Source organism: Hetaerina americana, unplaced genomic scaffold, assembly GCF_022747635.1.
Source record: "Hetaerina americana unplaced genomic scaffold, ioHetAmer1.1.p SCAF_73, whole genome shotgun sequence".
NCBI classification, from domain to species: domain Eukaryota; kingdom Metazoa; phylum Arthropoda; class Insecta; order Odonata; family Calopterygidae; genus Hetaerina; species Hetaerina americana.
This window is the reverse complement of record NW_027287350.1, coordinates 1,774,394-1,801,590: the sequence shown is the minus strand read 5'-3', so window position 1 is coordinate 1,801,590 and position 27,197 is coordinate 1,774,394. Positions and strand designations below refer to the sequence as shown.

Sequence of the window (27,197 nt, the reverse complement as noted above, 5' to 3'; positions counted from 1 at the left end):
GCCTCCACCGCCTCCCGACCCCCCGCCATCAAACACCCAGTTCTTGCTGCCAAATCCGTTGTTCTTGGAGATGATGTGGTAAAGGCAGCCGTTCCAGTGGAATATAACCAGGAGATAATGGATGAGGGAGAGGGCCCGGAAGAGGTTGGGGTAGTTGGTGTGTCTCTCGGTGCGGTCCATAAAGCCCCAAAACCTGTAAATCTTGACCAGCCGGAAAGAGCGGAGGATGGAATTGAACCCGACTGAAAGGTAGAGGAAGTCCAAGGGGAGAAGACACAGACAATCTATGTAGAACGTCGTGGAGTTCATGTAATGTGACCTAAGTTTCGCGGAATCAGTCTGCAGTACACCGTCCTCGAGATAACCCGTCCTGAAGTGAAACACTATGTCGGCCAAATAGAGGAAGTCCGACAGATAATCCAAACAGAACCACACCACCAGCGAGTCCATGTCGATCTCCTGGAAGGCGAACCGATATATCACCGCCCAGAAGTTGTAGAGGAACGCGAGGGACACAACCATTGACCAATAGTAGCACAGCCTCCCCGCGGGGTCAAACACGAAGGACCAGCGACAACGGTTGGAGCTGCTGGTGGTCCCGCCGCTCCCCAGGGCCCCCCCACCACTCGTGCCCCCCACCAGGGTCCCCTGGGTGCTCACCGCACCCCTCCGCCGCCTGCCCGCCACCTGCTGGTTGTGGTGACGGTAAGCGTCGCCGCAGCTGTGGGACGCCGCGCCCACCGACGAGGCGTAAGACGCGTCCAGGCGCCCCGGGCCGCCGCCCCGCCTTCCCCGCCCGGCCCCTCCGCCGGGCCCGCCGCCGCTCCCTCCCCCGCCGCCCTCCCCCCGCGCCTTCCGGGACAGGTCGAGCTCCGAGGCCACGTGCGCCCGGTTGACGTACGCCGCCGACCGCTTCCGGTTGCCGCCGCCGAATCCTCCGCCACCCCCGCCGCCAAAACCGCCGCCGCCCCCTCCAACCCCCAGGCGGCAGCTCACCAGGTCCAGGAGGCTCTGCTTGGACACGGACTTGCCCCCGCCGCCCGCCCTCACCACGCTCTCCGCGCTGCTCTTGCCGCCCGCGCTGACCACGCCGCCGCTGACGGCGCCGACGCCGACCACGAAGGCGCCACCGCCGCCGCCACCCGGGGAAGCGTCCAGCCGGTTCCCCGACGAGCTGAGTCGGTCTGCGATCATTCGGGACGAGGGACTCCCTGAAAAAGGCATAAGGGCATTCATTTATCACAACTGCAGATAGTCAACGGTATAGCCTCTTAAATGTAAGACCATATGCCGATCGCGATTGCATAAATTTCCTCCGGGAACCCATGAGGACTTACAGGTATTTGTACATGATGACTACTTGAAGGCATTTGAGATATATAGTATGTATTGCGATTTTCCTTCTTTCGCCGAAGACAGCATGGCCTATGAAAAGTAAAAATATATGTGTGCGTCCTTTTTGATTATGTTTACGTTTTGATGGTTAGTCTTTAAAATGTATTACCTTGTGCTTGTCCTTTAAGTGAGTTTCTATTCCTTTTCCCTGTATCTATATTGCCACTAGGTGTGCATAAACATAAAAAGTTTTTGTTTAACTTTGCAAATATTTTAAAATAATTGAGTTTTCATAAGGTATACCGCTATGATAATAACATTGACAATTGATGACAGCAACTATGCTTCTAGTTTTCTTGATGTTCACATTTAAATTCATGATCAAATTGATGACATATTTTGAAACATGACCACATATAGCTACACAGTTTTAAAGACTAGGTCAAGATAATCACAGCTTTTAAAAATCAATTGATTAATGATGTACGAGGGTCATCCGGAAAGTAGTACCCGTTCGTGCCGCATGAAGTGCTGACGACGCGAGTAGCCGCTGGACGAGGTCAGATAGCTTCAGTGGCTTGTCTGCCTTCTCTGAGCCAAGTTGCGTGACGCTAGCATTGCCTGTGTTGTTTCTGTGATTGTTTACAATGTTTAAAAAAATTGAGAACGCCGCCAGTTGTGAAGTGAGGGCAGTGATTAAATTCCTCAATGCAAGAAACGTTCGCCCATGTGATATTCATCGCCAATTAAAGGAGGTGTATGGAGACAATGTAATGGACGAGTCGTCTGTTCGGCGGTGGTGTCGCAACTTCAACATGGGGAGGGGGAACACACACGACGATGAGCGTTCGGGGAGACCGTCTGTCATTACAGACCAACTGGTGAGCTCAGTTGACGAATTCGTGAGGAACGATCGGCGCGTCACAATTGATGACATCTGTGAGCATTTTCCCAATGTTTCTCGAACAATTGTTCATGAAATTGTTAAACACCATCTGCATTATGCAAAAATTTGTGCAAGATGGGTCCCTCGCGTATCTCAATGAGCTGGCGGCGAAGGACTATGCAGCAGGAATACAGAAACTTGTCACACGTTATGACAAATGCCTTAATTTGCTTGGAGATTATGTTGAGAAGTAGTTTAAAGTATCCTCTTTCAAATAAAATTTTTTATGTTTGTTAATATTTACTTTTGTGTCTTTATTTCACGAACGGGTACTACTTTCCGGATGACCCTCGTATTTCAGTTAAAAATGTAGGAAACCATCCTGCCTCTTAGCTTTTAAATTATTTCAAAACTACGTATTTGTCTTCGAACAGCTAATGATCAAACTCTTTAAAGAGAAAAACACAAAAATTTATGAACATGTTTTAGTCACGGTTCCATTTTTCTTTCAATTGAAGTTATTCGGAAAAATAACTGTATTAAATAATCGACGGTAAAAGTCGAAAAAATTCTATCTTCTGAGTCAAAATAGAAAGTCTAGCATATTTTTATTGCCGACGACGCAAAAATCGTATCAACCTGTTAAATAACAGCTTAAAGTATCTTTGTTTTCATGATTTAAAATTTGGTTTTTACTGCAGATACTAGTATCGCCCACAAGTGCTCATATTGGACGTATCGCTTTGATATACGAACTCGAGGAAAATAACGTGGGAAGTGTGGTTATTATTAAAATCTATACTTTAGATATTCTGGTAAAAGGTTCAAAATAAGGGCCTTTACAATTATTAGACAGAATCACCTTATCCAATGAACGAGTGATCCAGAATCTTTAATGAAAAATGTAGTTAAAAGTTTGTACTTCTTATTTTGGACGTCCTTAAGTGTTTATTCTAGAACTTCAGAAGTAGTTGTAGGTTTAGGGGAGGCGATGGACGGCTGAGGTCATTTAAGATATTAGGGAAGAAAGGAAATGGAGGAAGAATGGATTAAAGTCCGAAGTCAATATCAACCTACTCTTAATTAAAGGCGTCAATGGATCCACAGATTAACGTCTCATCCGACGGACGGCGTACTCAGCTAAAGAACTCTCTGCACTCTACAGTGATCGGGATACCAGAGAAAAAGATCTACCGTCTATAGGATTCCAACCCGGACCCTCAGAGTGGGAAGCCAGTACATTAGCCACCATCCCGATCCCCTACTCTTGGTAATAAAAAAATGATGAAGAGTCTGCAGTGAAAAGCCCAAAATTGTATGCTGAGCTCTTCTTTCCTGGCAAAAATTCATATATCTTAGATGATAAGGTGTGAAAAAGGCACCCGACTGGTTGAGAATACAGTGTAATCCAAGTTATGAGTTTGACAGTGCAAACGTTGGGTAAAAGTCAGCTAAGCACAGTGGGAATGTCCTCTTTGGCTCCAAGTTGATCTAATCTTGATTTTCAGTCCTAGGCATCTACGATTTGGCCACAGAAGCCGGTTAAGAAGGACGGTATTAAAAAATAGCAAGATTAAAAAAGAAGCCATTTCAAAGCGATCTCGAAAGGATATCGTATCCTGTTTTCGACCAACACGGAATGCAACACGTACGTACCCTGAACATTTCTGATTACAAAAAAGTCAAGAAATGCTGGAATTTCTTTGAAAACCAAGGTTAAAAGTTTAACCCCATGACCTTTGGGTCAACCAGCGAAAGCGCTGTGCAATGGATTAAACGGATCGATATCAAGCGACCTAGGTTTGAACGCGTTCGACTGCCTGGCGTGCATAACCACGGGTAAAAAGACATTGAGCCAAATGCCAAATGACCTTTAACCTTTATACGACTTTCGAAGACGACGGGTATCGCATATGCGCGAGTGACGCTTTCCTTGCACTATCACTATTTTTTCATCGCTGTGCAAAGTGAAACGAGTTTTTCTTTACTCTAGCACGGAGGAAATACAGTCTTCTATTGACTAGCTCCGTCCTTCCACCTACCTTTATATGTGAGCGTACATTCGTTAGCTCAAGCTTTCAAAATTCAAATTAAATTACCAATTGAGAGCATTATTTAGAGCGCAAGTGCTCTTCGGAATAATTTTTTGCACACTCATGATTTTCTAACAGCCTTTTCTAAGGTATTAAACTCATGTAACATGATGGCATGTTAGCACGGAATTCTGCTTGCGTAGTTCGTGGATATTGTATCAAAATTTAATACCTCTGTGAATTAGATCATGCAATTCCATGGTCCAAACTTCAAACCACCCAACTAAAATACAATTATTTTTTACTATTATATAAATAATAATATATATATTATATATATACACACGTGTATATACGAATGTTTCTAACTAAAAAAGTTATTTAAAATTCATTTTTAATTTACTAGAATTAGTTTTTTTATTTCTCCTGAGACCAGCTTCAATTTAAATTATTTTTGGAAAATATCGATGATATTTTTGATTTGTAAAGTGCAAGTTTTACTTAACAGCCGTCGCTATGCTCAATGTGGCGTCAGCATTACGTACAATGCCTCCCCCAATGTTTTCCTTTCTCATTTGAACAAGCACTCTAATCAAAACTTTGTGATTAATATCATTATTATTGTTTGGATTTTATATCTTTTTTATCTTTGTTTCCCACCTGTTTACTAGAAATCTGTTTTAAAACAACCATCAGACCACCTCCTTATTTTGTAAGAAATTCTGCATTTGCTAACAAAATTGTAGAAATTCATCACATATGGCTTCTTTATACGCAATTGTGTCCCCTGAGACCGTTATTGATAAGTGAGAAAGAGGCCGAAATCTGTGGTGATCGATAAACTGTGTTTGGCATCAGTAAAAATATGAAGCCATGTATACGAAGATAAATAATATATATAGAAACACCAAGGGTAACGTGTAAACACTCGGGCGACGGCGGGCACGGTAGAAGCATTAGAAGGAAGTGGTTAGCGGTCACCCTTAGCGTGAGGGCATCGATGTTTACCTGTTAATTTCATAACCTTAAATCTCAGTAAAAGCAATATCACAAAATACTTACTGGCAGATTTATGAGTAGCTAGAAAAAGATTATCTATTCATGGTGAAAGAAATGGATTATAAGAGGATATACCGTTTGTCAATAATCTTCTATAACACCAAGCGGTTTCAATTCTTTATTCACTCTAAAATTATCAAAAAAGACCTTATGTTGAACATAAATTCATAAATATGTAACGAAAATGTGCATATTTAATTTAATTCAATGAAATAGCAGAGTGTATATAATGTTTATGGTGAGAGACCCGAGTTTCACCACATTGAAATGATATAAAATTTTGCGTTGTTCGGGAATGCAGTACAGTATGCGTACACTGATTCCAGAGAAACGGTTAATACTCGAAATGTAATGAAATATTTATATTTTTCTCGCGAATAGAGAAACCACTGCATTTTCGACCATGAAAAATTGGACTCCCTTTGAACAGAAATGTAAACTCGAGCGTTTTAATATGAAAGCGGATATATTACTACAAATATTTGCGAAATCAGTGAGCGAATTTTGTATCTAACACCATTTTGAGTATAAGGGTGTCAAACTCAAGAAGGTCTTTATCATACTTCTGGAAAGCACTAGAGAATCTTCTTCCATTTAAAGTCATGATTTCCGCTATGAATAGGTTATTGCATTAAGCAAGGTCTAGCGACATTTTTTCATTCAAATTATTATGATACTTCAAACAAAAAACTAAGAGTAGTTAGATAAGTCGAGAACATCATTTCGTTTTATGGAAGGACGTGAATGACAATATTTCAGCAATTTAGTTAGGTATGAAATTCATTCCAGGCTATTAAGTAATAGTATTATTTTTCTCCATTTTATTCGTTTATTACTATAATCATTAATTAATTTTGCAAAGTCATTACATATGAAAATAAGTTAGTGGTAAAATTAAAAGGCATTATAAAATAACGAATCGCAATAAAAACTCGCTTTAATTTTAACATGGGCACAAAGTATATTTTGGGGCTACAAAAATATATGGGATCAGCATTCATCGAAATGGTTTCGAGTATTCGCGAATTTAGTGATTTACACCTGTGAGAATTTTTCACTCTGAAAGAAAAGTCGAAAACCAACGGTCACTTATTCTACTAACCTTATTCATGGGAAAAATATTTCTTTTCAATTCTTAGTAACTATTCTCAATAATCTTACTATTATTTCAGTTTTTAGATAAAATCTCAACCTCATTCTAGAATGATATTTTTTACGACAATTTCTTTCGCCATTGTCCTGTTCGTTTGATTTCTGTTGCACGCAGAAGACCTCTAAACCTTCTTGATGCAGTATTAATTAACAATAAACGTAATGAAAAATTGATTTGCTTACGCATTTGTGGTTGGGATAGTACTTCGGTTTTTTAACTGCTAAGAATATAGAAAGACGAGCCAGAATAAGCCAGTTGCTTAGGTAAAGTAAAAAATTCTTATTAACCTTGGCTTCTGTAGAAACGCAATCATCATAAATGTCTGTCTACTTCAGGAAAATCATCTGATTCCGCCTTTAAAAAACCTTTGGAAGACAGCTTTAGTTTCCCTAGTTTTAAATAAGACTGCAAATAAAACGATTAATTATTGAAATTTATGACTTAATACGCCTATTTTTGCTTTAGGTAGGTGCACGTAGGTACACAGGCATTGATGCCACAGAGTTCGATACATATTATTTGCTTGGTCTTTTTTAAAGAAACCGCCTGTGGATCTTTTTTTAAAATGTGTAATGGGTATATTTTTTTATAGTCTAAATATACTGAATAACATTTTGCTTAACTTTTCACATTTTCCGGAAGCTCAATCTGGAAATATTCTTCTATATAAATGTGATATTTTTAGTCAAAAAGAAATTGTATAAGTTGGTTTTATTATATTATTATTATTCATTAGCATTCTAAATAAATTATGAATACAAATATTTCGCAAGGCAGAAATATTTAGCGAATAAATTAGTGGCTTGTGGTGCCATAACTAGGCATGATAAAATCTATAATATATTTCCAAAAGTAGAGCTCATTAAAAATCATCAACTCGGCCAAATATCGTGGTCAGTTTATCATGAAGTGCGAAGGTACGCGTTGAATAAACTGGTTTTCAACCAACAAAACATAGTTAATTGGCGTTTTCAAATATTAATACAAAATATTTTGATTTTTTTCTATCAATGAAATTGCTTTGAAATATTTTTTTACTTGATTTTCGAAAAATCATTAATATATTCACAATATATTCATTTTCGTAACATTAAAATTAGGATTTTTTTCAGAAAATATAAATTTAAATACAAATTACATTACGATGCATTTTGAATTATGGGTAAATTAAAAAATATTTCCTTAAAGTCACTATAGGAAATAATCATCTTTTAATATTTTCTTTCCAAACACCCTATCCTTGCAACAATGCAACCTTTTAACTTAACTGAAGTGGTGGTACATTTTTTATTGGTTTCATGCACAAAGATCGTTTTACGCACAAGATTTCTATATTTACTCTCTGATTTATATAATTTTGCAGCAAGTAGACTTTAGGCTTAATTTAGAGGCTAATTGAAGCTTATTTTATAAATTTTCTCTGCATTTCTCTTTTACTCTACCTGAAGATTATCTCGATAACCGGTTCACTGCATCAAGGCAAACAATAATTCCGTATATTTTCCTGAGACGTAGAACTGCGATCAATAGTATCCATAAAGAATTCAGAGCTGGATCTAACGCGTTACTACCTATTTTGCCTGACAATTTCAAGGTCAGGAACAAGCTCAAGTTTTGAACTTAAAGACACTCTAAGTAGCCAAATACTCGTAACTTGTTAAGTGGCTCAAGCCACGATTAAGGGATGGAACTCGCCGTTTGTTCTACTCTGATGACGTATGCGTTTACGTAGTATGATTGTCCCTACTATTTAATTTCATATACAAAAGAAACCATAACCATAAATACAGCAATAAACCCTAAGGTCGGTTTAGTAGGTGATGATAGAGTCCACCCAGTACTAAGCCCGACGGCGTGTGGAATTCACAAATCAGGGTAAGGGGGCCAGTTCCTTTTCCTGTGCCTATTATGGTTTCCCAGGAAGATCTGGTACCCGAAAAATCACATTGCTTGGGCTGAGCTGAGGGTGCCTAGATAAGCTTGCCCGGGAATCGAACCCGGGTCCTCCGATGAGTAGTCCAACGCTCTACCCCTGGGCTACCGCGACCCAACAACACATTATTGATATTAAGAACGAGAAATTGGAAATACTCGATTGAGAATAGTCTAAAAATATCAAATAAAGGCAGCCATGAATGTATGTGTATAAAAGCTACTCTTGTTCCGTTTCTTAGTTTGGAAATTGTTTTACTCAAACATTCTGATGAGGCATTGATAAATACAAATGAACCTGGATAAGCAAAATTTTGCTTGAAGTCAAAGCAATCGAGCTTTTAGCCATCTAAAGGGTGCGTTCCAAATGTAATGCAAATGGTTTATTTTTAAGTAATTTATTAAACAGATTGGCACAAACTCTGAAAATTCTTCAAGGTACTGTCCTGTAGATAATCCCGTTTGTATTATAAGCGAGAATTTATGTGATTGATTACGAGTACGAAAACCTCTTACAGTGGGGACAAAGACAGAAATGATTCATCCAAAGATTTTCGTGTATTTTGTGTTTGTCTGGAGTTAAGGAATCCCCTAAAACACGCATCGTTATATTCCCCATTTTCAAATACATTTGCTTAAATTGTCCTTATTTTGATATAATATTTTGAAGAAACATAATAATAATATGATATTTCCGGAAGAGTGCTTTGACCTAGATAGTTTACATCCACCATTACAAATAAAATAATATTAACCTTACCTGATTACCGTCATAAATACAGACTGAATGTTTTGCTCTTAGATAAGATTAGCATGTAGATAAGATCTTTCTTCATGTAATATTTATAAAGTCGTCCGAAGCTGTCAAAGATGTTGATTGAGAGAATGATATTAGTTTTGCGCTAAAAAACATTTTCACACAATGAGTGAACGGGAACATTCTTTATCTCGAAGAAATATTTTGGCAAGATATATTAATTCTCTTTAACATATTTCACGCATTTATCATACATGTGATATTATGCCTAATTCTTTGAAATACTAGTTACCAATGGACTAAGCCGTACTAAAGAAGAATGGAATTGTTTTCAGAACAAAACACCGCTGCAAAGCATAAAAATGGGCTTCCAAATTATTTACCTAGGAAAAAATAAATTTTTTCCGAGAAAATAAGCATAATTCAGGCCATAATTTGAGAATAATCTAATCAAAAATCCTAAAGATGGAGGCTAAACTTTGTGGAAACTTTCCTTGCAGGAAAAGAAATAGATATAACACGTTTTTTCCATTGAAATGCTTTTGTTGAAAAGGGTGTGGACCCTCTAAGTCAGCTTCAGGCGAAAATGCAATTAAGAGGCTATTATATAACTCTTCAGTAAGAGTTTCCTACCCACAGTGAAATGGATTAAAATGTGGTCTATGTATATAAACCATAAACTTGTTTTACAAATACAAACGAATGATTTGTAATTTCACATGAATATGACTGAAAGAGTCGAAACCTGGGTCGTATCAATAAAATGTTATTGGAAATCCGAAGTGTTTTTCTATTCCTTTTTTTAATTGAACATTATCGATTCAGAGAATGAGCTGTAAATTAATGAAAGCATCTGAGTTGATAAAAGAACCATCTGTGTTTAAACTCTGAATTCACATTTTTCCAAGCTGGAAATGACAAATTGGCAAGTCTCCAAGTTGCCTATAGCTCGCAGCTCGCTAAACCTTCATATCATCAGTAAGCCAATCATAAAAACCTATGCGATGATTTAAAGAAATGAGGAAGTATTCAATAAATAATAAATCCACCGTAGACGTAGTAAAAACCTAATAAAAATCTGCTATACTGCACTATTTTTAATATAAAATAAAATTCTTTATTATTTAGTTTTTCAATGAGGAATCACAAGCACCAATGATGGAATGGAATTTTTTAGATATTTTAAAAGACACAGAGTTGGGTTAAAAGTTGAGGAAAGTAAAAAAAGGAGGGGCTAGTAGAGAAATAATATCACGCATTCAATTTGTAATTAGGAATTAATTTACATATCTGCGAGATTACTTAAATTCTATTGGACAACCTTTTGAAATTCGAATAATTAGTCATTACCGTCATTTTTTACGGTATAGGCTAAATTGAAATACATCACCCATGCATTAAAAACATTCTCGAGTGCATAAAATCGATGTACTTTGCTAAATATTGAGTGAATGGCTGATTTATTTTAGGGATAACACTATATTTGAAAATTTACGTGTTCGTAGAAGCAAAACTTTTAAACTCCAAAACCCAATTAAAATCAAAACTCTAATTTGTATTTGCAACATCGCAGTATGAATAAAATTACACCGGAATAAACTTGCTGAGATTAACTCAGTTTTTAAAAAGGTTTTGAGTGAATCCGCGATCCTGTAGGGCGAATGGAAACGTCCGTGGGTGTCTGTAACCAATATATCCAGAGTAATAAACATCCGAGGCGAGCGATTTGGAGCTCCGACGCCACATTCTGAGCGTCGCGCCGGATAAATGAATGTTAATGTAAAAAAATATTTGTGCAGTTTTCATTATTCCGCAGTTTAAAAAGCGAAATATCGGTGGAAGTAAACAAAAAATGAGGTCATCTCGTACCACCATTCCTGCTTGAGAACTGAATAGATCTCTTACATCAACACGGGAGAAAGCCAATCGATTTCTATACTTTCTGTCCGTTTGACCGAAATTTACGTGCTTCAGTAATCCAGATTTCCTTGCTCGCTTTAAATTATTGGAAAATTTAAATCAACTCATTTGAATTTTAAATCATTGTTTTATGTAATTTATGAATGCTGAAATCGAGCTTGATAATCGAAAGTGATAACGCTTAAATAACTTAAAGTTTGTATCTACAACACCACTCAGACGTTCAGTGTTCACAAATCATTATTCACGCAACGATGTTTGTATTTTTTAAACAATTACTGATAAGGAAATGCATATTTTAGCCGTGGAAAATGTTCTCACAGCTCTAACATAGGAAATAAATAAGACCTATGAGGTTCCCGATTGCAATAGTGGAAAGGGAGGGGTTGTTTTCGATTAATCAAGATTCGGAGAGAGACTTAAAACAACCACATGTAAACTTTTGGTCCCCATACACCAAAAAAATGATCCAAATATATGTTTAAAATGAATATCAATGTTCAAAGTAGAAAAGAATTAAATCATTCTCTCTAATCCATTATGTTTCTTTGGTTAAATAAAATAAATGCCGAATTTGATGACTCTCGCTAATATTGATTCGAAAAGGTCAACTTTGTGTGACACTTTCATGGCGCAATCAAATCAAACTTAACTGGAAATCTAATGTCGAAACCACGTATCAAGAGTAAAATTGGTTGTGAAACATTAAAATGTTTTTGGGTTTCTTTGATTTTGTAGTTTTTAATACACCTTCCTGAATGGAATTTATATCGAGTTATAATTTTGAAGCACTTCTGAAACTCAGTTTTCCAAAGGGAATGACAAATTTATAAGACATTTACATGACATGCTACTAATACTAAATTGGTATTTATGTTCAGAATTCGATTCAGAAACTGCTGAAAAATAGATCACATAGCTTTCTGGTGAGATCAGGTATCCTCAAAATTATAGCATTGCTATCGTAAGAAGTGTATTTCCCCAATGCTTTGCATTCCCTGAATTTTCCACTCTCTCAAATATCGCAAGATATAAAATATCATACGGTAGGAAAAAGTGGTATTGCTCAGTGACGTTTACTGCCTCCTCGAATGAGCACCCACAAATCTCTTTCCGTTTTCACAGCACATTTACCTTATTCCCCCATACCCAATTCCACATTTCGATCATATTACAATACTCAGTTTTCCCTTTTCCATATATTGTACTCCATTTCATGCGCGCACATAAATAGGAATACGTATATTTTCCAAGTTATCTAGTTTTCAACTCTATAACAATGTTTCAACTAATCTATTTGGAGCAGGAAAATAGGATTGATCAATTACTAATTTCAAAAGTTATAGGTTCCACACCAACCCTAATATTTGGCTACAAAATTTGATATGAGCAACACCTATAAACGCACAATACTGTGATTGGCTTTCCTTGTTTTTATTAGGCGATGAAATTCACGCCGGTCCTAGAGATAAAATGGATTTATTGGAGGCTTCCTTTTGGATGCCGCCAGCATTATTTCACAGTCTGTAGCTAGTTCACTGCCGACTCTCCCCTTCAGAATATCAAATATAATATAGCCGACCCTGGATAAAATGCTCTATGCTTCAGAAATAAACATGCAAAGAAAGTATTGCCCTCATATTTTGACTCATTTGACCTTTACCCCCATATTTGAATGTTTATTAAACAACAAACAGTATACAGGACATCATCCCATCGCAAATTTGAAGACGATGAAGTGCGAAATAACAGGAAAATGTTGAGAGTAGAAGCCTATTATCATGTCATGCGGCGTATCCCCAACTAAAGGCTGTAAAAAAAGTCCTAAATAAGTACGACGATTACCTATTATGCAAACGGTTTTTAAACCTTCATAGTCTACATCAAGCACTTCTTTCGCCACATCCTGTTTTGCTTGCATCATAATTACGAAAATCATTTTAAGTGGAAGTCAGCAAACCACTTTTCATTTTATACACCCGTGTACTATATTTTGGCTTAATTTTAAATATTTTTAGTTCTTGATGTTGAGTATTAATTGCACAAAACGAAAATAACAATAAATGAGGACGTATTTATACACCCTAGAAAATATAGAGTACACAAGAAAATACGTAATATATGAGGCAGAATGTATGAAGAGGGATTAAAAAAGGCTGTATTGTAGTGTGGAACAGCAATTTGTATTTTTTTGACGAAACTAAGGGATGTAGTAGCCATTTCCATAAAACTCAAACTTTTACTCAATAAGTAAAATTAGGGGATACATTTTCAAATGAGGCGAGCGTTTTAGCAGGAGTTCCACAAGGCAAGGTTCTAGGGCCATTACTCTTCCTAATTTACGTAAACGATCTAACAAACAATTCACATTCCCAAATAAGACTCTTTGCTGATGACTGCATTATATACAGACGGATAGAGCATGTAAATGACCACGTAATACTACAAAATGACATCGATCGCCTTGGTGACTGGGTTACAAATAATAATATGGGCATTAATATAAGGAAAAGTAAGCATATGAATTTCTCAAATAAAAAGAATGCAGAAAAGGAAATTAACACCCTCTTTGGAGAAAGAATCCCACGTACCAGTCAATGCAAATATTTAGGCATTTATTTAACTAGGGATCTTGTGTGGGGAGTCCAAGTAGATAATTTGACACGGAAGGCATTCAAAGTATTGCATTGGGTGATGAGAAATTTAAAAGGAAGTAGCGTAGCCACAAAAGAAAAAGCATATAAGGCACTGGTTATCCCTATCCTGGAATACTCCTCCATAGTATGGGATCCATATGAGGTGGGACATATTAAAAGATAGAAAAATTTCAAAGAAAGGCAGCAAGATATGTACTCGGAAGGTACAAAAGAACAGATAGTGCCGCAGAAATGTTAGATATACTGAAATGGGAGAGTTTGAAAAATAGAAGAAAAAGGAGTAGGTTAGGCGCGATGTATAGAATTGTTAAAAAGGACGAAGCGTGGGAAGATTTATGGCAAGGGATAGAAAAGCCTAACTTTAAGGGAAAAAACGACCATAATTTCAAATTAAAAATAAGGACTCAAAAAACAAATAAGAAAAAATACTCTTTTTTAAATAGAACTATAATTGATTGGAACCAGCTGCCTGGAGGTTTGTTTGAGCCCTTTCCATCCAATTTTAGAAGTTTTAAGAATAAATGTAAGGCGACCACTGGGTAATAAACTTCATTCTAGTTACGAAAATATTGTTTGTATATGATGTGGACGGCATTTTGCATGTGTGGAAGTTTGTTTGTATGTGATGTGGGAAGTGTCATTGAATGTAAGAATATTTTGTCTCTTATCTGCTTTTATATGTGTACGTATGTAATTTTCGTTGTAAGAGATAACTCTGACCAAACTTGACCGTTGCCACCAGGAAAATCGCCTAATTGTAACATAATTGTGTAAATAAATAAATAAAAATATCCTTAAACGGTAAAATTTCAATACTGTGTGTCGTACACGATCGATCCAGCAAGCCAAGTCAATCATTTAACTGGATTCATGCTCAGAGTGACTCAGACCACACTTGTTTAGTGATATGACCAACTGAGGTATGTTTCGTGATTAGAATGGTTAACGTAATACCATCACGATATGATTATAATGGCCACCCTACTGGATTCAAGCGTCTTTGAAGCTGCGTCATTGAGGGACAAACGCTGCTCTGGCGACCTTTCGCCTACCTCTAACCCTTCGACCTAACCGGCATATATGACCCTAACAGGAGCAACTATCATTCCACCCGCCAGCACGACTCTATGGGAAGGGCAAGCCCTTTCACCATATCAACGTTATATTTTGTGAGAAGGGACAAGGCAAGTCTTTTCTAAGTATTATTGCTCGAACGTCTCTTTCAACAAATCCATTCTCCGTGGGAAATATTCTTTGTATTTTAAATCAATCGTTCATTTTATTGCTACTCTATTGACCATCTTCGTCCAAAACATTTACAAGCTAGATTAACTGTCCCAACTGCACAAGTTTTTGCCCTCCTATTTTAAGGTTTAACTTTCCTCTGCCCCGGTAGCCTGACAACTTTCACTTTGTTTACATAAGTTCCCATCCCTCATATATAAAACCGATTTTCTGATGCCCTCAGCAATGTTTATAACCCTTGCAAAGAAGAAAGCAAATTAAAATATTAAGATAATAATTCATAAACTAGAGTATGTGGAACGATTTACGTATCTCGGAAATGTCTTGGACAAAATGTTTCAAAGAAGTAGAAGTATAATAGGAAGAGTTGCAGTAGGCAAAGAAGCTTTCACGACGAGGTATTTGATGACAACGACGTTGAGTAATGATGTTAAGAAAATACCTGCAAAAACTTCGGTGAAGAGCGTGGGTTTGTGTTTAGCGGAAATATGGTCATTGAGGCATGATGATAAATGTATATTTGAGGCTTTTGATATTTGGGTGTAAAGAAGGATGGAAAAGGCGAAGTGGATAGACAGGAAAGCAAACATAGAATGACTAGTGCTAGAGCGAATCGATGGGAAAAATCCAGAGGAGGAAGGGATTATGAACGCAGAGGGTTTAGATTGGCGATAGGATGTTGAAGACTGTAATAAAGGGAAGAATGGTAGGCGAACGAGGAAAGGGCAGAAATAGAATAAACATGGTGGTTGGAAAGAAGGGAGGAAGAAAAAATTCGGAATTGAAGAGGGGCTCATTTAAGTTTTGGATACCAGGTTGCGTTTTTTAGAAGCAAGGAGATACATTGCATCCAAAACCATTGTCCTTCCAAAACCTACGTTAACCGGTATAATACCAGGAATAAAATTGATATTCATTTAAATATACATTCTTATATGCATATTTTTTTATTTGTACATTACACAATAACTGGCAGCGTTAGAGCAGTTTAAGTCAGTAGTTGAAAATTAAGAGTTTGATAAAAATAACTAAATTTTAGAGATATTTTACTAAACTTAGTCTATCCTACTATCATTTCAGCTTAATTTTTTATCTAATTTGATTTTTTCTACTTTTTTCATTAGTATTGTTATTCAGGTCTGCCGTAAATTGATTATTATAGTTATTATTTTCCCCATAGAGGCTACTGGGTAATCACATTTCTTTGTCATCCATACCCACAAATGATAAGTTTCTATTATCAACTGCAAAAACCTTAGATTCTATTATATAGTTTAATAGACTGGCGTTAATGAAATCAGGAATCTCTGTCATTAGTAATGCCGTGATTGTTTCGAGGAGTCCAAAGAGATTACGTTGACCACGTGCAGAAGGACTCGTCCCTACGGTCCCTAGGCGTCATCTACCGCATCATTAATGCACGGAGGAGACGGACGAGATTGTCGACTGGAGGAACTAACGTGATAGGATTAGAGAACGGAGGCAGTTTGCATCTCACGTTTGATCGCGTGAGGAGGGCTAGGGAAACTAAAGATTACCTGCCAAGAGAAGCACCAACAGATGCGCCAACGATCCAGCTGATTTGCGCCAATGATCCAGCTGATTTGAGTTTGAAGAGATATCTCAATTTATTTTCGTACGTTCCCAAGGTGATAACTACTCTTTTTTTCGTTTGCAACGCCTATGTTCTTTTAATACATTTAATTATCGCTCTTTAAGTGTGTTGTCTTCGAGTGTATTGCATTCCTTAATCGAAAACAATAGCTAGCTATGTCCAGATATTTTTTTAACACTGATCAGGTATTTTTTAAAGAAACACCTAACGTCCAATGCCATTTCATCTTGTAATAATATTAAATTTTTTTTTTCATTTTTCGAAGTAACATGTTTGATACCGTATCTCATCTACATGGCCAGTCCCAAAAGTAATAGAACTGAGTCGATTTAAAAACATTTATTGCCAAAATTGATATATTCACTTACCTACGAATTTAGCCTACGAATTTGCACCCATGTGCGTCCACACACCGCTACTAGTGGATTTTCCACGCCTCGTGCGCCTTCCTGAAGGCGGAACCAGTAATACTGCTAAGCTCCATCGTCCCGGCCTGTTGTAGCGCTTCCATCGAGCATTGATGACATCCTTCCGGTACGAATTTGAAGCGGGGAAAGAGGAAGAAGTCTGAAGAAGAAAATTTGGATCCTCTTTCACATGGTCGAGAAGCTCTTGGCAAATCCGCGTGCGAGTTTTCTTTTGTTCGTCCGAGAACACTTTCGGCACCAACTTCGCACCCACTTTTCTCATGCCCATGATTTAGATTAAAAGTCGACGCGCAACACTCTTAGGGAGGCCAGGCAAATCAGAAATTATGTTAAAATTTAATCTGCGATCCCTTTTTAACAATGCCTTAACTCTTGCGAGATTTTCTTCAATTTTTGAGGTCGAAGGGCGTCCTTAACGTTCGGCGTTCACATCTTCTCTATCCTGCCGAAAGAATTTGTGTCACTCAACACCTGTTCTACTAATGGCGTTATCACCATAAATTGCCTTGGGTATGTCATGAGTCTCTTTCCCGGTTTTTCTCAGCTTCATGCAAAATTTGACAGCATAGCGCTGTTTTAATAACCTGTTCATGAAGGAGTGCAACAAGGCTACGTTGTAGAGGTTTCGCAAACAAACTATCCGCTCTCCGCAAAGGCTATGAGCCGACTACCACCAGCCGCCAGCCTTTCCTGAGACTTTCCTCCTTCGAACCCAGGCGGAGAAACCTCCGCCCGTCCGTCTGTCCATTCGGGGAGAAATAATTCATACTACTTTTGGGACAGACCTTGTCATTAAACGAAGTATATTAATTATTTATGTGAGTTTCTAATAGTATTTTCCTTTGAAAAAAAGTCATTCAACACATTTTCTCATTTATCATAAATTAAAATGTTGATGGTAAGAATGAATTTCAGGTAGAAATAGTTCATTTTACCAATTCTCCAGTCACGTCCGTTATATCGTACATAATATAAGCCATGGTGATATATAATATAAACACCATGGCAAAAAACGAGAGAATCATTTTTTAAATCTTCGAAGTACATTTACGATCATTAGGATTTAAAAAGTATTTCACATTTACGGATTATGTTAAGAAAACATCGTGGAGTGTTCATATTACAAACATAAGAGAAGAGCAACTTAATGATTACCTTAACTTTTAAGATACACATCATCGTAAAATGATGAAAGAATTTGTGCTTACTTCATGTCCGTGTAAGCTGAGTACTTAGCTTTTCACAATCAGCGTACACTTTACTTAAAAGTTCCGAAGACGCTCGGCGATACTGAATATAGCCGGCAGTTTCGATTAAAGGCAGATCAAATCTCAGCTCCTAAGACCCTCTAACCTACTGAAAATAAACGGATGAATATTTCCTAAACATTTTCAAATTTGCGGGAGAACGGCACTTCTAAAATAACGGTAAATGCAAGTGATAACAATTCTCTAATTCATTGATGATGACCATTCCATTGAAAAAAATATTTTCGATGCTTTCAGGCTTAACTTTGTGGAAATCCATTATCACTGTAGTGAAAAATACCAATGTATCTTTACACTACATTTTTTATCCGGCACAACTAGTTTCGACGCATCGGATTACGCCGATGCGTCGAAACTAGTTGTATCGAATAATAAATTTAGTGGAAAGATACGTTGGTGCTCTTTACCCTAGGGAAAAAATATTGACCCGAGATTGAGCCAAAAATGTGACTTTATATTATATGAACATTATTAAGATTCTTTTTGTCATTATGGTGTCAGCAAGTCAATCATTCTTATTTAAATTTTAAAAATATTAAAATAGGTAATATATATTCCTCAAAAATATAGTATACACAACTGAACGCCATATATATATATATATATATATATATATATATATATATATATATATATATATATATATATAGGTTGAGTCTTGGTGTTAGTCCTTGTCTTCATTAAAATTTATGATGACAAACTTAAAAAATATGTCCCCCAAAACTACAGGAAACTTGTATAATGTTTCAATGCTGTGGCTTTCTTTTTATCAGATTGAAATAAAATTAAACTCCGAAAAAAAAGAAAAAGGTTTCGGATTGAAGGCAGCGGACATGTAAGATCAATCGCAGACTATACACGAAATTTGGGTTTCGCCCTCTTTTCATTAGTGGTTCACCCTCCTTAATTGATCGTCATCACTCTCCAGCGGCAACAAATGTCTTCATTTCCCATTCCTCTTTTCGCCACCGCTGTTCTAACCCGCGTTCCGCGCTCGTCGACAAGGGGAGTTAATACGTATGCTCCGACAAAAGGTTTTCGACTTACCATTCAAACCTAATGAAATGATCGCCAATATAAAGGCAACTCTCATCAATTTCATTGCAACAGGATTGCACTTAAGGTCGCTGAACTAAATTACTAAATAATTCATATTACAATTTCATCACCAATATTTCATTTTGTTTTTTGGGGCTCATATCCAACAAAACAGAGAATAAATATTACCTTCAATTTGAAAACTATAATAAAAATAACTGAAAATAAATCATCCATTTGTTTAAGGCAGGTATACATGCAGAGTTGTTCAAACTTCATCGAAATCACATTGACACAAAACTGTACTAAGGACTTTTCTTCGGCCTGCTGTTTAAGAATCTTTTTATCAATAAAAAAATTAGAATCTCATGAGCCAACAAAGAAACCTAAATAGGTTTGGTACCTAGAACAGATGCGTGGAACCGATGCGCAGGAAATCATAATATACCACCCTAATTACATGACAATGGCGTACATAAATAATAATAAATAATTGGATAGGTAAATCACTTAATTTCCGTCATTAAGAATGGCTGCGGTTCTTCTAAAACATGACTTAAGTAAAGTTGTCAAAGGACAAATCACGTGAACCATGTGTGAATGTCAAATTTACTCCCGGAATATATCCTGAATACAATTATTAATATAATTATTGGTGGTACAACGTTCAAGGTAGCTTTTGGATGGACGCGAACTGAACACTTCTACATACTGTAGGCTTGCCTCAGAGGACTCTGTACTTACAAACGTCTTGGTAAGCCCGTAAATGTAGCAAAGGAATGATTCATATGGATGGGCACCGGGATCAGTCCTATAAAGAGCCATAGTCGCTGTTAATAAAATTCATATAGTTTTTTCGAAACACTTTCGTGATCAAAATAACTTCCTGATTCAAATATATTTGTTCTACCACATTTTTTAAATTTATTGCACCAAACAGATTTTATTAGATTCTATATAACCTCTAATAGGAGAATGTTTGCGTTAGGAGAAGAAACTACGTCAGCATTATTCTCACAATGGATAAGCATACTAAAAGATTTGGTGCTTACCCAAAGACTTGAAGACAAAAAGTACACCATTTTTAAATATGGATACAAAATACTTCCACTAAGTGAACCTTTAAATCGTAGAGGATGCCTTAGAGATAAATTTGATAATTATTTCAAGTTCGAAAATAAGAGCAATACTCTGGAGATAGCAGCGCACAATTCTGTGGATAATTTGTTGCCCAAAGGCACAGAAATAATGCCGATCTAGTAATATTATTTTCAAAGTTTATTAAAGCCAAAGATAGTGTATATAAATGAGGGTTGGCATAATTTCACCCTTGGATATCCATCCCTGATTAAATGTAACTGGAACACTGACCTAGAGAGAACTTTGACGTCACGACTGACCGACGGAACGTGGGTATTACTGCGAGCCCAGAACCGCGGTGGCCAAAGGTTTGCACGGGGTCGCCACTTTATATTTACTACCCGGGAGGAATGAATGCTAAAAAATGAACGCGCACAGTAAAAAGTGCCGTGGCATTTATTTCATGCTCCGACGCCTTGGTGGTCACGTGTTGTTGGCGAAAGAGGAGAAGGAGAGGCGGTTTGAGGGGGGGGAGGGTTGTAGGAAGTGAGTGTGTGGGCCTGATGAGAAATACGAAGCGGGGTGAGGCGGCAATAACGCTGGGCGCACGAGGGAAAAAGATGCATGCGTCATGGGGATAAGGGAGAGCGAGAGAGAGTACACATACTCTCCCATCCAATGGGAGGAGAGTAAATTGCCGACGTGAAAAACAAATGAAGGGGGAGGAGGGAAGTGAGGAGGTGGGTGGGGAGGGGCGAAGGGAGGGTGAACTGCGAGAGTAGTGCCCGGAGTAATTTCGAGGGCGGTCTCGGAAAGTGCGAAGAGGCACCGTCAGGCGGAGACACCGTCGTCGTCCTCCTCCTCCCCATTTTATTTTCCGGGCCAATATCTCTCTGTGGCGCTTCCGCAGTGCGACCCTCGTCTTTCACTCCTCTCCCGAGTAACATTCGACGCGCGGCGGGCGCGCACTCGAGTAAAATACACACTCGAGTAGAAGGAGGAGGAGTGGAGCGAGGGGTAGTGAGCAGCAGGGAAATGCAGGGTTTTTTTTACGAAATGGAGATAAGGTAGTCAAGATCATTAAAATCACGAGAAAAATCTTCAAGTGTATCTATTCAGCTACTGGATGCATTAAATCAACTCGTTTCTTTAGTCCTCTCCAAGTGCTATTACTTGACAAAAGCGTCACATATTGAAATTCTAGCATGTTAAACGACGTAACTTTATATATATATATATATATATATATGTGTGTGTGTGTATACATATATATATATCCATATATATATATATATATATATATATATATAGTTATAATGTATACGTTCATGTTGACGTAAGGAAAATGAAACAAGAGAAACTTCGTCACGGATTTAAGAAAATAGTAAGATATATGTAAAAAAGATAAGAGTTTACGAATTGGCTGATTAACTCAAGTGACTGCAGCGTGGAAGCAAAATAACGATGGAATTAAAAATGATTGTATTCGTAGAGTAACACAACAGTACATATCTCTAGGCATCTCCCCTATTAGCCGAGGCACGGTCGAGCTTCGTAATAGTCACTCGGCTCATCTATGGACTCCGCGCAAGCGCATAGGATGTGGAAACTTCTAGTATCAACACACACACAAACACAGAATGTATATAAACCAACCAAGTCGATTGATGGAAGCAGAGCGCACCCCTTAATATATCCTTACTTGACAAATTTCAAGCATTTAGAATACGAGGGAAAATTCTACTCCCTATGCCCCATACGATATTCCAAAGCGTTAGCATATTTTGAAATATAGGATGGATTGTCCATAGGATCTGCACCGGGGAGCCTTTCGTTAGTAATTTAGCACTGTACTCACTAAGCTACCCAAAACCCTCGTTTATAGAAATTAAATGAGTGAATGAATAAATTGAATGTTTTTTCACTCACAGATATAGGTATAGGGAAAAGGGATAAAATACCAGTAAAGGACAAACCCAAGAATAGTGGGAAAGGTAAAAGGGTGTGGATTTCAAGCTTCTTTTTCACTGGTATTTGAACCATGGACCTCCAACTCAACTGGTCGTTGCTCAATGATATAAACTATTGAGAACACGTAGTTGCTACTGTATGTAATCAATGGGAGGTTTATGCAACCAATTGCTCGTTTGGCGGGTTTTCGTGTTTGATAATTACATATCCACCCCTGCTCACAATCCTCTCTCCTTGCACTCCTGTCACTCCATCTGTAATTGCGGAAAGCAGAACATGATGATAACATATTCATCGGCTGGACTGCAATCTCCCTGGGCTCATACTCAGCCTCGTAGTCGACGACCCTCTCTTTCTCACACACCCGTAATATAAGCAAGTGGGGTCCAAATCGTAGCAGAGCGAAGCCGACAACCAAAACGTCTGCGCGTGCAATTATAACCATGATGGATTAAAGAAGAGGCAGGGTAAAGTATGACAGATGATGATGTATTACTGAGTGAACGAATTAACCCAGGCTTGTGATCTGTTAAGGGATAAGGTGATTGGTTAGATGAAACAAAGAATAAATTATTATTTTAAAAATAAAAACTGTATCGTTATATTAATGCTTTTCCCTAAGTAATTCCATTCATTAAATTATGTCAAATGAACACTCATTTCTGTTCTTAACTGTTATAATCCAAACATGAGTTAAATGTGGCAAAGCTACCTTGACTTGCATGATATTTATTCTCTCTTTATAGTGTCATCTTTCATCTTCATCTTTCGTTTCTTCTTTATTATTTCTAACATAATTCATGTCACGGAGTTCTCCACCAAAATAATGAGCTCACTCTTATAGATTACACTTTTAATCGAAGTCATTCAATAGTTGGATAAGGTTCCTATATACAGTATATCTAAAGAATTTGCTCTACCACTATGGAGGTTGTTCAAGTAAAGGGACTATGCTCCTAATATGTCTTAAACAATTTCCATGATTTTCCACCTCACTCTTCGATTTCTCATGCATACGAATGCAAGGTGCAACGCGTTTTGTTCTACGCCCATGCACCCAGGGAAATCAGAGGTCGAACGCGTGCCGGTGGCTGGCAGGAAGCAAGCGTAAGCCCATCTTTCACGCGCTAGACGACAGGAGACATGCATACCTTTCCTGAGACTCAGAGTACTGCGTATAATGAACCAATTCACTTCCTCGTGATATAGTATATTCCACTCATGGGTTAGGGCCGACCCTGTCACAGATAACTTACCTATTTGTACTCTCACTCTGGTTAACTTCTTAGACTAAGAAAATATTGAACTCAGGCAGGCGCTGTTGGGAGTCTCCCAATAGATAAATGTCAGCCATGGAGGTGTGAACTATTGACCTGGGTGAGCTGAAGATTATATGAATTGAAAGCCGTGACGTTACTGCTGTCATTTGCCATGGCAGTGTGGTGACACTGTTACATATGTCGACGGCATAAAAACTCCTCCGTTACTCTCGCAGCTCTGTCAACAGCTGGATGACCTTTTCCGTATTCCTGTAGCATTTGGGATGCTAGGCTGCCATATGGTACCACGGAGTACTATATGTTTCTTGAAGTATCCTTTGCAGAAAAGGTATTCTCAAGGAAAGGACTTTTTCCTAGATGCTACTTATCCCGTGACCACCTGGACTAACCAACTGACTAAGGGGTCTTTGAATGCGTTTCCTTAAACCCAATGTTTTCTATCAGACTAAACAAATTAGACACTGTAATCTATGATGCATGATTAATAGTGGTGTTGAGTATTACTGAAATAGGTGCCATAGCTTGGGAACGATAACTTGTTAATTGATAAAAATTAACCCTTAAAAAACAGTAGTTTGGCATTCGATCTTCAACAACGGATATTATCTTCTAATATGTTGCATTACCGGTGAGTGATATGCTGTACCGAAATTGTCTCGTTATTGGTAATCCGAGCAATTTTACCCCTTTATTTCATTTACCCATATATACCCATTAACTAATATATATACCCATTAATTTTATTTTACAATTTTTTTCCTGGAATTTATCTTACAATTAATGCTATATAATACTGGTAGAGCAATTGGAAATTAGAATTTAACTTAAAAAAGTGCGTAGTGACAAATTTTTGGAAAAAGACACATTCTCCCCCGAACGCCTTTTGCATTAGGAACACTGAAATGGAATGTATAGACTTAATTAAATACCTAGGTGCTACCTTCACTCATGACCTCTCCTGGGTGAAACAAACACGGAGAATATGTGGGCAAACCTACAAGAAATTAGGATTTATTAGAAGAGTACTGGGTAAATGTGATGAAAAGGTCCAAGAGAAATATTATCTGTCGCTTGTTAGGCCTCATTGAGAATAGTTAGTAAGGGGTAAGTAAGTTTAGTAATAGTTATTAATAGTTAGTAGTTATATGGGGTCCTCATGAAGTTGGACTGATCGCCGAATTGGATCGCGTGCACTATATAGGAGCTAGGTCTGTAATACGTTGCTATAATAAACTTAGTAGTGTATCCAAAACATTGAAGGATCTAGGCAGGGAATCACTCACGGAGCGAAGGTTAAATTACAGATGAAATCTCTTGCATAAATTGGAAGGAGGTCTATTTAGCAGTGATGTTAAAAATGCATCATTACCCTCATCGTACTACGGTAGGAGAGATCTTGTCAATAAAGTTACAGAGTTTAAGTATAGAACTGGTAGATTTAAAATATTATTTTCCACGAACGATAAGATATCAGAATAACATCGTCCGAACGCGGTAGGATCACATTCGGGTCAAAATTAGTCTGATGTGTATTCACCCCCTGCCATACACCCTAGCGACGGCTTTCAGGGTACTAAAATAAAAAATCCCTATGTTAACCCAGCAGAAACCTAGAGAATCACCATTTATTGACATTCCACAACCTTTTCCTAAATTTGTAATAGCTCAGCAATAGAATTATCTCATCTCAGCTCGACATTACTTGAAAAATTTTCTTCACCCTCTGAAAATTTTGACTTCATCAGAATAGGTACTATCTCCGTCTTCGGTCGGCATATTCAGGGTGCAAAACGCCATCTATAAAAGTCATTAACATTTGTTGAAATGGGATAATGGGATAAAAAACAATTGAATAATAGAATTCTGTTTCTTTAGGAGTGCATTTCCGAACCGCAAGTTTGGCAGAAAGGAGATTTTCCCTTGCAGCTCTACTTTTATCAATATAAGTTCTAACCGGGAGAAAGATCGTGGGTTTAACGTAGATATTTTCTTGTTCACTTGGTATAAGGGGGCTACTACCTACAACTTGCTTAAGTGCACTCCCAAAGCTTGGATTACCCTCAACTCGTCTAGTTCTTTTCTTTTCTTGGGTCAAGGTTGTATTACAGTCATCTTTCAATACAAATTTTACCATTATAATTGCGAAACTTTTGGAAGGTGCCTCAAACGTTAGCTCAACGCCTCTGTCACTCCAAAGTTACCTTTGTTTTCCAAACCAACGTTTTGTGTACTTTTATGCTGAAGTAAAAATCATTAATTTTGCCTATTTTCTGTAATCGCGCCCAGATTTTACATTTAGGGAAGAAAATGAGTGTTTTTTCGTCATTGCTAATTTGAAAGAGAAAAACGGCATAAAAAGGGAAATCATCATGCAGAAATTGACAAATTCATTCAGGTTGCATATAATTTCTTCAGTAAATGCTTGCGCAACCTACGGATAGGAGCCTTAAGGTTTCCGGTAACATACGCGTAGTTTCACATTAATCACCAATTTGCTTAGATTGTCTATATCCCTTGTGTACTTTTTGGCAATGAAAACCTATTTGGTAGCATTTCAATTACTTATTTTTTCCAGAAAGACTATGAGCATTGATAATTCTATGGAGCAGGTGCTCTTGCATTATAGTTTTTATCATCTCTATATCAGAGTGACACTGGCAGTAGATTAGAATAGATTTGTTGCCAATTCCATTTTCTTTAAGAGCCTTCCTTTCAGCATTTGAATGATGGCTTCCATAGTAGTTCTGTCGCCTCTTTACTGTACGAGTCACCACAATCCGATCTTTAGGGGTGTATTTGAAGAATAAATTTACATCTTGATGTGATTCGGGAACACGGTGATAAAGTCACCACAACCGTCGCAGGGATTGCAGACTGGAGTCATCCGAATTTCAATTAATAATTCTCCTTCAGTTGCAGTTTCTGGGGGGATCGGGATGGTGCGGTGGCTAATGTGCCAGCTTCCCACCCTGAAGGCCCGAAATAGAATTATAGAGGTGGCAGATATTTTTCATTGGTATCCCGATCCCTACTTGAGGTGTTTTGTGGAGAGCACTTTGAGCGAGTACGCCGTCCGTCACATGGGACGTTAAGCCGCGGGCCCCTTGACGCCTTTCCATAAAAGTAGGCTAATGCCGACGCCGGGTTTCTCTCCACCCTTTATCCTTTCCTGTCCGTCCCTAATGGCGCTCATATCCTCAGCTGTCTGTTTCCTCTCCTAAAAACTACAAACGACTGCAATTTTTGGTATAAATAAATTATGGTATAACATAATTTCAGTTGGGAAAGTGGAAGGAAGAGAGAGGCTAAGAAGAAGGGGGAATAGAGTGAGATTTAGCAGAGGGCAAGGAGGGAAACAAAGAATGGGTTAATCCGGGGATGAATACAGAGGATTGGTTGTTCTCTTCATTTGGCATAGCAGAAACATTTTAAACGGGATGAGACAAAAGGCCAGGCAGTGAGGTCATATCCTTTGCGAAGTACACGGATGCATTATCCTTATCTTTACAAGAAAGGGTCTGATCGAGAGAGATACCCTGG

At 37.9% G+C, this 27,197-nt stretch overlaps 1 protein-coding gene across 1 annotated transcript in view; it reads right to left on the bottom strand.

Annotated features, from left to right (window-relative positions):
* The window catches only part of LOC139697357 (uncharacterized), a 663,676-nt gene that overhangs the window by 226,738 nt on the left and 409,741 nt on the right, over positions 1 to 27,197 (bottom strand). The window contains exon 3 of the mRNA XM_071596022.1: positions 27 to 1,211. Coding sequence (XP_071452123.1) covers positions 27 to 1,211 — 1,185 coding nt within the window. The remainder of the gene's footprint in view (positions 1 to 26; positions 1,212 to 27,197) is intronic.